Source organism: Carettochelys insculpta, chromosome 3 (assembly GCF_033958435.1).
Source record: "Carettochelys insculpta isolate YL-2023 chromosome 3, ASM3395843v1, whole genome shotgun sequence".
Taxonomy (NCBI): Eukaryota; Metazoa; Chordata; order Testudines; family Carettochelyidae; genus Carettochelys; species Carettochelys insculpta.
In genome coordinates, this window is record NC_134139.1 from 79,868,919 (window position 1) to 79,880,075 (window position 11,157).

Consider the following 11,157-nt stretch of genomic DNA (forward strand, 5'->3'; position numbering starts at 1 on the left):
GGTCTAGGCAGAGCTGCCACCCCAAGGAACAAAAACTGGGGCAATGCAGGATGAGCTTTAGCCCATGAAGCCAGACAGCTGTCTGGCAGCGTATGCTGCACATACAGCCTACTAATTTCCTCGAGCAGCCACAATCATGGAAAAATCTGGACAGTTGGCAACCTTATGAGGGGAATCAAAATAATGTAACAATCTGGACTTCTACATATTTGGTTTCTAAATGGTGCTGAACACAAGCCTGTCATCTGAGAAAGTGCGTTTGTGCTATGAAACCTTGTGATTTAAGAAATCTGTTAGTCTCAGGGCCTCCAGCACAGCAGCAAACAGAGTGGTAGCCTATGCTCCTTTTTAAAGTATCTGTACTGCACGCAGTCTCCAGTTACTGCAGTTTTCTGGACCAGTGCCTTACTGTGGAAACTCAACATTCAAGATTTAAGGATCATGTAAATACAGATTTCATCATGAACGTAAATTGATCCAAATGACCTGAGGCTGCTTTGAGTGGCTGGTTGTCCTCTAATCTGACGACTGGCCATGATTCTGGATAACTGTCTTAAAAACTTGGATTATCCCTTAAAGCACCCCACTAAAGCCATCATGCTGCCTGATAGCTTTTAGGCAGCTGACCTTTCCTCCTCCTCGCGGAGATAAGCCTTTTCCTTCTGATACAGATATAAAAACTAGGAAATGTGCCGGAGGGAGGCAGAAAGTTAATGCAGCCAACAGGAGTAAACAAACCAAGTAAAGCTCGTGACCTAATACATTTGTTCTTCTCTAAGGTGCTACAGGACTGCTTGTCATTGACACATACTATGGTAGTGAAATGCAGTTAGGGCACATAGCCTCCAGCTCTGCTGTCACACAGTAGCTATACAACTGTGATGAAGCTATCCTCGTGTTTGCAGTCCAAGGTTAAATTAAATGTATTTTAACATTAGCTTTGCATATATTCCCCTGCTCCCTGCCCATGGTGTCGCTCCAGGAGGTGGACTGGGGGAAACCACCCCGCCACACGCCTGTTAGGGTTTAATGCTGAAAACTTTTCCTGGGCCCTTTAACACCAGCTGCCTGGGGGCTGCCACCAAACACACTTCCCTGTAACCCCACGAGCAGCGCCGGGGCTGGCTACGTCCCAGCTGGGGCTGCCCGATTGGACACACTGGCTTCCCGGCGCGGGGCGGGAGGCGGCCCCTGGGCCAGAGCAGGCAGCGACCCTCGCATGGCTGGCGCGCGGCGTTCACTCCTCCCGCCGGCGGGCGGCGCAAGCGGCGCCGCGACAAGCCGCGCGCGGAGCAGCTGAGATGAGGCCGGGCTGAGCCTAGAGCGGACGCTGCTGGGGAGGGGAGGGGTTCCGCTTCCGGCGCCGCCATTTTGCCGTGAGACAGCAGCCGCCCGCCGGCTCCGGGGTCTACACCGGGATGTTGTCTACAGCCGGCTACGGGGAGCTCAGGCCCGGGATGGAGCAGCAGCTCGGCGGCCCCGTGCAGTACCGCTTCTCCCCCTACACCTTCAACGGCGGGTAAAGAGCCGGGCCCGCCGCTTTCGCTTTCTGCTCCCGGGAGATCCCCGACCCCATCCCCCGCGCGGCGGTGCGGAAGGCGCGGGGGCCCTGGCCGGGTCCAAGCCACAGAGGCCCGCGGCACCCGCCGAGTTCAGAGCGACCCTGGTGCTTCCCTGCGCTTGTCCGGGGGGAGGGGAGGTGTGTGACTTGTTGCATCTCTTGCTCCTTCCCTCTGGGCCCCCCCGGGAAGGGCCCTCGGGCTGTGTGTCGCTTAGTGTTTGCACTGGTAAGAGAGCACCTGCCCCGACCTCTGGGCTCGCGCCCAAGGCCAGGGCGTCCCACGTGAAGGAGCGATGCTGAGAAAACAAGACTTGGCAGCTGCTTTTTTAATATTGGCGCTGAGCATTGTAGCGGGTTTCCTGGCAAAGGGCGTTGATCGGCAGGATCTAGTCTGCTAAAAATGCTTGTCTTGTATCCAGTCTTTATGTGCACCATTGTACTTAGAAGGGAGCTTCCAGTAAAGGGTCTTAAATCTAAAGTAAGGTACAGTCGTGACCTCCTTTGTGATCTCAATTTGTCCCTCTTCTCTGAAACTATAATGGCAAATTAACCTGGCAGGCAAATATTATCACTGTCTAGAACAAGGGCATCCTTAGAGGATTATGCTTAGTATTCTTAAGGAAAACCACCTTTAATTGTTGAGAAGACCCAACAGCTTCCTCTAAAGTTGTAACCAGTGTACTGAAAGCTACCTGGGGAAAAACAGTTAGAAGTGAGTTAAGCATTTTATCAGTACATTTCTCTTAGACAACTGTGGGATCTCGGCACATTAGTTTGTTGGTTCCCAGAATTTTTCATAATGTTGGACTGTTTATAAAAATGGATCTTTTGATGTCCCACTTCCTATCCTTATCTTCTGATTCTATCACTCATTGCAGCTAATGCGGTTGGTTATTTGGAAAAAACCTAGGGTAGTATTAAGACAACATGAAAATAGGATTCAGATGTGAAAGTATTATGCTTAGTTGTTTCTTTGCATCCTATCTGCTGTTTTCTCTTCTTTTATGTAAGACCTTACTTTTATTATGACCAATGCTCCATTCATCCTTGGCACAGGTCACTCTTTTGTCATCACACCTGCATGCTCTCCTTTGTGTTATCTATAAATTTGATCTTGGTTTAATTTACAAAGAAGACCCCCTGGCCACACAAAGTATAGAGACTTTTTTCTTTTAAACTTCCTGGAAATCTCGTGTCCTGCAGTGTGGCACATTTACATGGCAGGGCTGTTCCATAATAAAGTATTTTGAAATAACACCGCCACACACAATGCATTTCAAAATAGCATTTCCAGGTACATAACACAATTTCAGAGTAGTGCCATTGGAGTCCATTATAGTTTATTTTAACATAGTGCTGTTCCGCGTTTTAATACCTATTTTGAAATAAAAAGTTCAAAATAGGTGGTGTTCCTCGTGGCATGAGGCATACCAGAATCGACATAACCCACTTGCACACGCCATTTTAAAATGAAGTCGAAAGAGCATCATTCAGACAATCCCAAAGATATTTCAAAATAACTACTGTGATTTTGAGATACGCAGCCAGTGTCATCTAGCACAAAATATAACTACTTAATGAATGAAAAACTCCATCATTGTGACAGAACTTTGCATGTCTGTTTAAGAACTACACACTAGTTACATTTCCCTATCGCCTAAGTGAGTATTTGTTAGAAATTATTGTAAATTAGTCTTTTTGCTTTCTTTAAGGACGGTGTTGGCAATTGCTGGAGAAGACTTTTCTATTGTTGCCTCAGACACACGACTGAGTGAAGGTTATGCAATTCACAGCCGGGACAGTCCAAAATGCTATAAATTGTAAGTTTTAATCTTGTAGCGTGGCATCTTAGGAAGATTGACCAGTATTTTAATTTGCTGTCCCAGAAAAATAATCCAGTAAGATAGGAAACATGTTTGTAAGGGTTCAGTTTGATCTCCATTGTAATACTGTGATCAGGTTTCTTAGTTTGTGGTTTGCTGCTTGAATTTCACTGACAGCTGATGTTCTTGATTTCCTGAATACAAGTAGATCTGCTTATTAGGGGAAGTGCTCAGCTAACTGTAACAACACTCAGAGTTGTTGTGAATAGCTTTGCCTTTTCCTGACACCCATTAGCTGGGATGCCAAAGTGTCTCCTTTGGTGGCTGTCTAGCAAATACATCAATTGTCTGTTATTATTTCAGGAGACCATGTGGCTCTTCACAGAGCTCCCTTGCAGAAAACAGCACTAAACCTGCCAGCAATTCCTTAATCAATCTTCTTTCCTATTCCTTCTATACTATCTCCATGCACCTGGATAGTTTGTCCCCTTAAAGTTCATCATGACTGCTTTTAAATGTGGCAAATGCCACAGTGACATTCGAGACTTCTGCCAGCTACAGATGCAAACCCCTGTGTCGTCTTTGACAGTTCACATGAATTCATGTTTCTCCTGGCTAACTTCTTGGTAACGTCCAAAAGCATGTTATATTGGTACCATCGGTCTGCTGAAATCTTATGGCTCCCTATCATTGATGTAGTCTTATATTAAGACAGAAGCTTTCACTTTAGGTTGTTAAAGTTAATAAACACTTAACAGGTATGTATAGAATATATTGTCAGTTTTTAGATCTCATCATGATTTGTAAATAGTCATTTCAAGCTTATTGACCCTTAATTTTTAAAGAAAATATTAATATTTTGATAATTTGCATTTGTGTAGCTCCTTTGATCTTGAAGCGCTTTATAAAATGTTAATTAACCCTCTCCACAGCCCTGTGAGGTGTGTCAATTTTGTTTTTCCAATTTTATAGTGGCAGTTTGAGGCACAGTGTGTCAATCAGATACCCCCAGTATTACAAAAATTAGCTGACGGGAGAGGGAATAGAATCTGGTTCTCCTTTCTCACACCCTTGCACTTACCCAGTAGATGAATGGCTCTCAAACTGGTCTACAGAGCAGTATTGATATTGCATATCTCTTGCTAACAGTCTATAGAGACTTAGAATTTTATCCATTGATAACAATGATCAACTAAGACTACATTCAGTGCTTTCCTAGTGTCATCAGTGTAAGAAATTGGAGTATTTGATGATCCTTATTTTTAGTGCTTATTGAAATATCAAATTTTGCATTTTACAGAACAGATCAAACAGTCATTGGATGCAGTGGTTTTCATGGAGACTGCCTTACACTTACAAAAATAATCGAAGCAAGACTAAAGGTAGCTAAATGTGTGATCTTTTTATGCTTAAATTAAAATATTAGACAAGAACAATAATTAGATCATGTGAAGAAACTGAAGTAAAAATGTAACAAATTAAAGGCAGCTGTTTTGTTTCAAACAATCCCCTCAAACACTGTAGCACAGCTAGTGAAACAACTAGGAAGGGAAAACATCCTTTACTGTCTAAACTCAGTAAAATGTGGAGTGTTAGAACATAAACTGTGATAAGTAAAGGCAGATTTAAAAAGAACCACCGATTTTAATATATTAGTATTGTTGGTGACCATGTAACATCCTTCTTAGAAAGACTTCTCTTTGACACCTAACTTGTGGCTAAATGTTTTCAGAAATCCACCAAACACTAGCATTTAATCATGATAGATTGTTTTTTAGATTACTTACTAATAGAATATTTGTCAACATATTCTTGCGCTACGTCTACTCTAGAAGCATCTGTCTACAGAAATTATTGTCAGAAGAGATGTTGCGACAAAACTTCTATCGACAGATCACATCTACACATAACTGGATTGATCTTTTGATCCACTCTGTCGACAGAAGAGCCCCCAGAAGCACCTACACAGCTTTTTTATTGTCAGTTTCTGTTGACAAAACATATTGTATGTAGACATGCTGTGAGTTTTGTGTACAGAACCCCAGTTTTGTCTCCAAAACTCTCTAGTGTAGACATAGCCTTGCTCTGCACTTTTTTCTCCTTGTTGAGATGTGGCTATAAAAACAATGGTTATGTCCACTTACTATTCTAATATTACTCTTTGCCCCACCTTTTTATGTGCTGCACCACTTGCTTATTTCACAGATGTACAAGCATTCCAACAACAAGACCATGACTACGGGAGCTATTGCAGCAATGCTGTCTACAATCCTGTATTCTCGACGCTTCTTTCCATATTACGTATACAACATCATTGGCGGGCTTGATGAGGAAGGTAAAGTCTTAGACTTTGTTGTGGAAAGCAAAGGGACAGGAGACCGATTTCTGCAGGGGAAAGGGAATCATTTCAGCTGAAACAGATAGGTGTGCCGGTTGAAGAAGCTTTATGCTTGCTTCTCTCATGTGAAATAATGTTGCACTTTACTTAGAGTACTGAAGATCTCAAGGGACTTCATAAAATTAGCTTTGTAAGTATTGCAGTCCCTTTAAATAGGTAAACTAATGTATAGGTGTTATAACCAATCATATACTTGTCACCAGTGTCTTGCTATATTACTACCTTTAGTCTTGTAAGAGTCTTGGTGTATGAACTACAAGATCTAAAAATGGCTAAATCCTACTTTTTCAAATAACTTACACAGAATTGAAATAACATCTTTGCTAAAGAACATCTACTTTTCTGTATTTTCACTTGTAAAATTGTAAGGTGGAATGGAATATACTGCTGGTGTTTCCAGCTGTTCTGTAAAGCAGAACACTGGGATGCTAAAGGCATGAATTGCTTGTGTTCTGTTCAGAGGACTTTGCCTGTATTGGCGACCAAGCATGTATATCTTGTTTAAAGATGAGTTATTTTTAGTGATGAAGTATTTTACCAACTCACCTCTTAATGCTAGTTTTTATCTTCAGATCTTTTTTCTTTATTATGGATAGACAGAGCTGTTCGAGCAGCATATTCCTTTTCTGAACAGCCTTTGAAATTCATATACTGTTTTAAATCAAAACTTTTGGAGATATGGACATATCGTAGCTGTAGTTTTATTAAACTTGTAACTATTAGCAGTGTTCCCTGTAAGCTGAGCACTTTTGTGGCCACACAGGAAGGATTCAGGTGTTGCCCAGTTGATTAGCAAAGCACTCAGTGGGCAACCTGTGCTTCTACTGGCAGTGCACATCGGCACATGCCTCAGTGCGCACACAATTTATTCTGCCCATGGATGGAAAAAATTAGAGGCAACACTGGTACGTTAGCACTTTAGAAATATGCTGTTATTGCTTTTTCGTGCTCTTCCAGTTACTTGATTGAACATGAGCTAAAATACCATTAGGGTCTTCTGTTCTGTGGCTTTGACCAAGAATCTGAGCTGGTTTGTATCTTCACACCTCCATTCACCTTTTCTCAGAGATCAAGTTATTCATCTTGGCTATGTCTACACTAGAGGGTTTTGTTGGCAAAATGGCCATTTTGCCAGCGATACTTGTGGAGCGTCCAAGGGCATTCTGTTGACAGTAAGTTGACAGAACGTAGCACTTTTGTTGACAGCTGTATTCTATTACCCATGAGGCATAACGCCTTTGTCGAGAGAGAGCCAGTCTGGATGTTCCAGAGGACCATCTGTTGACAGACAGAGCTTCTAGGACACTGGGCAGCCCTGTCTGCTGTGCATCCGGCTGGCTGTGTTGCCTCGATCTTGTGACAAATTTTTGTGGATAAATCCCTGTAATCTAGACATAGTCCTTGACTCGGGATGGCTTGGAAACTAGTATGTGAAGTAGCTATTCTCTTAATGATACACAAAATCTTTCTTTCTGGCATGTAGATGGAATGTAAACTTCTTTTCTCTTCAAGGGAAGGGAGCAGTGTATAGCTTTGATCCAGTTGGTTCATATCAGAGAGATGCCTTCAAAGCTGGTGGTTCAGCAAGTGCCATGCTGCAGCCCCTGCTGGACAACCAGGTAAAGTAGGGGTGTGTTTGTTTTGTTCTTTTTGGAGGGGGTTGAGTTTTTGAGGGGGTGGCTTTGGTAAACTGTGTCATTTTTGTCCCTATGTAAGCTGTGGAAAGGTGGTTCTTTCCAGGCCCTGTTCTGTTAAGGGCAAACAAAGTGAAATTTGAAAAAAAATTTAAACTTGAACATTCACACTTGTGCGAATTCTTAATGCCCTTTAGAGTACTGCAGAGCAATGCATAAAAAGGATTGTGCTCTATTGGAGGATCTAGCATAGATCTGTGTGCTATCATTTCAACAGTGCTAGAATGGGAAGCTTCTGTACAGACTGGGTCAGTTTGAATGTTCATTGTGACTTTTAAAAATCTGTATTAGTTAAAGAGGAGAAAAGCCATACATGTTTTATCCTGGGCCCAATTTTCTGCTTTCTCTACTGTTAGACATAAAATTACGAGCACACCTCCGTTTATGCACAAGCTTTGGAGCAGCCTTGTCTCAAAAGCTATGTCTACACTAGAGAGTTTTGCCAATAAAACCTATGGAGCTTCCACACTAAAAATCTGTTCTGTCGCCAGAACGTGGCACCTCTGACAGCCTTCTGCCCCTCCCCCCGAGGCAGAATGCCTTTCTCAACAGAATCTGTCGACAAAAAAAGCCATGTGGATGCTCCGTGGGCTTTCTGGTTCACCAGGCAGCCGTCTTCTGTGCTTCTAGTTGGCTGCTCTGTTGAGAGAGCAGCTGGGCAATTTGTCCATGCTCCATTGACAGTGTGATCCAGTTTTGTGTATAACCACAATTTGTTGACAGAAGTTTTGTCAGAGGTACCTTCTGACAGTAACTGCCACTGACAGATTGCTGTAGTGTAGACATAGCCAAAGTTTAAATCATTGAACCAATTCCCTTTGCAAATATCTGTTCATGCTTAAGCCTGGGAGTTACTGTCTGATTAAACTATATCTTACAATTTCTGTTTACTTGCATTTTTCAAAACCTGCAAAACAAAAAGTAATCCAGTATCACTGTCTTCCATAGGTTGGCTTCAAGAACATGCAAAATGTGGAGCATGTGCCTTTGTCCCTGGAAAAGGCTATGCAGCTAGTTAAAGATGTCTTTATTTCTGCAGCTGAAAGAGATGTGTACACTGGAGATGCACTTAAGATCTGTATTGTCACAAAAGATGGTATTAAGGAGGAGACTGTTCCATTACGGAGAGACTAATTCAGAATATTTGTCAATTAAATTTGCATTATGTAATCTAACTTTTAAATGGTTTGATTTACTTGTAGGGTGGTGACATTTGTTTTGTTTTATTACACAAATTTAACAAAAGTTAATTTTTCAAATGTTGATTGTTTCCTGTTTGTTCCTTAATTAAATTGGGGCAATCCATTCATTGGTTGGGATATGGATTTGTTTTGATAAGTGGAAGAATAAGAAAGCATACAACAAATAGTGCCAGTGTTTTGATAGCCCATGACAGACTTGAATTACCCTTCAGTTTACAGCTGCCTGTTTTAGTCTTAGTAGGCTAACTTTCCAGTTGGCAGTAGAAGCAGTAAGCGTATTACTCAAGATGAAAACTAACTTGCCCGCTTTCTCCTCTGTTGTTTCATGACATTCATCATTGGGTTGGTTTTGGTATTTGCTGTTCTCTAGCTCATCTAACTTGTTCTAATTTATGCTGTTTATCTCACCTGCCCATCCTCATCTATGCAGGGCTTGGAAATCTTACTTGAGAGCTGGAGGTATATCTGTTAGCCAGAAACAAATATGGAGGTGAGAAGCTAGTTCTCATTACTGCTTGTAAAAGGAGAGGGGTGTGGTGATTCCTAACAATGTTTTCCTTGGACCTTGTTCAGGGGCTTATCTTTTCACATCTGCCTCCACCGAGTTGGGCTTCAGCCACTGAATACTACCAGGCACTTCCAAAATACAGTAAATTCTTTCATATCCAGCATTCTATTATCCAGAACTCTCAAATAACCGGCATTTTAACCCTAAGTAAATTTTAGTTGTTTTCCATAAGTACAGGGCAGTGAAAGTAAATACAAATACAGTGTGTCCAGTGTACAACACTACTGTTGGTAAATAAAGTACTCTGTACATTTTTAATATAGAACCTGGTTTTTCTTTGGTGTTATGCATTGCTAGATATACCTCTGTTGTTCAGAATATTTGAATATCTGGCAACCTCCTGGTCATGGGGGTGCTTGATAGGAAAGGGTGTACTATTTCATGTAGCTGCTGCATGGGGAATGTTTTCACAACCTTATGTATATCCCAGACTCTTCACTTTTGGATTCTCTTATCCCATAGGTAGCTGCATTTGCCACCTGCTGTTGCTCAGGTCTCCCAAGGAGCAACTGACTTACCAGGTAAATAGCACGAGTGGTGCTGACAAGAGTGGTTAGTGTTCTTAATCTGCAGCAGTTTGGGAAGCTCTGAGCATCAGCAGAGCACTTCAGCGGGCTGCAGAATTTGGAAGATGGCACTGCATTCTTAAAATAGGTCTATAGTTAGAAAGTTTTCTTAACAGCAAGGGCCTAAACATTTAAAATGAAAATTAGATTTTAAAGATGTTGCCTTACCCTACCCTGCAACAGGAGTGCATTTTTTAAGATGTGGCTCTCCAAAGGTGCAAAAATCAGACCTTTTGTAGGAGTATTTTAAGGTGGTATTGTCGTCTTAATAGGGTATAATCTAGAATATTTCCTAGGAAGCAGATGCAATAAATACAGAATTACTATCTTCACACTGCTTAGGGATAACAACATTTTATAGTTGTATGGCTGCTGATTCTTGTTTAAAATTCATTTCTAAATTGACATTTAACCCAACCCACAGCTAATTTTAATTAAGAGGAATGTCTCAATTCTGTGGATTTTGGTCTGGTTTCATAATAAATTATTGCATGCTATAATTAAAAAAAATTAATGCAACTTTGTGACGGGACTCTCTGGATGGGCAAGTAATTAGAATATTTAAATGAGTCCCTGAATAAGGGAGCAATCTCTCTGTGTGTTCGATGCCAGGACCCAGACCAAATCCCTGCTATGAAACCCAGCCAGGATAATGCCCGCCCAGGTAAGTTTCTGGACTCCGCCCTGAGCCTCCTGGAAAGGAGTAGCTAGCAGGAACAATGAGACAAGGACAAGGGTGAAAGGACCAAAACAAAGTGGCTACGATTTTTATTAAGGAACACAGCAAGATTAAAACTATAACAAGTAACAGTTTTTACAATGCAAACTTTTTTATGTTCTATTGATAGTACATTTACTTTTGCAACTGTTTCCATTTAGTAACTTGTTTTCAGATCTTGAATTGGTTTTATTGTACCACAAGATAAAAGGATTTGGTTACTGGAACAAGGGAGGAAGGATAGAGGGATTTAGGGATGAGGGTTGTAAGGGGTTTAGAAATCCCTGCTGTCTCCTTCCAGAGCTGGGGTGGGGGTGCTAAACCCCACCTCTGTGCAGGGTCAGGTTGCTAGCCCGACCCAAGAGGTTGGTACCCGAAGGCCAGTTGGGACTGTCCCTTTATGTTGTGGGGGTCCCTGGTACCCTCTTAGTGGGCCCAACTAAGTGATCCTGGGAGGCTTATGCTCTTCCTCAGGTCACTGGGTAGGATTGACAGTTAGGGAGGCAGGGTGGCAGCACCTTCTCCTGCGGTTTATTAAGAGGGGGTGAGCAAGGATAAGGGGAAAAGGACAGAAGGGGAAAAGGTTAGTTAAAGCTTTTACCTTAACGTTAGAACATCGAGGGTAAG

General features: G+C 42.1%; 1 protein-coding gene across 1 annotated transcript; it reads left to right on the forward strand.

Annotated features, from left to right (window-relative positions):
* Nucleotides 1-1,357: 1,357 nt before the first annotated feature.
* PSMB1 (proteasome 20S subunit beta 1) lies at nucleotides 1,358-10,326 on the forward strand. The gene is made up of 6 exons (XM_074990220.1): nucleotides 1,358-1,519; nucleotides 3,274-3,381; nucleotides 4,685-4,766; nucleotides 5,590-5,719; nucleotides 7,295-7,401; nucleotides 8,425-10,326. Exons 1-6 carry the CDS (start codon nucleotides 1,419-1,421, stop codon nucleotides 8,608-8,610), a joined length of 714 nt encoding a protein of 237 aa, XP_074846321.1. The 5' UTR covers nucleotides 1,358-1,418; the 3' UTR covers nucleotides 8,611-10,326.
* Nucleotides 10,327-11,157: the final 831 nt, after the last annotated feature.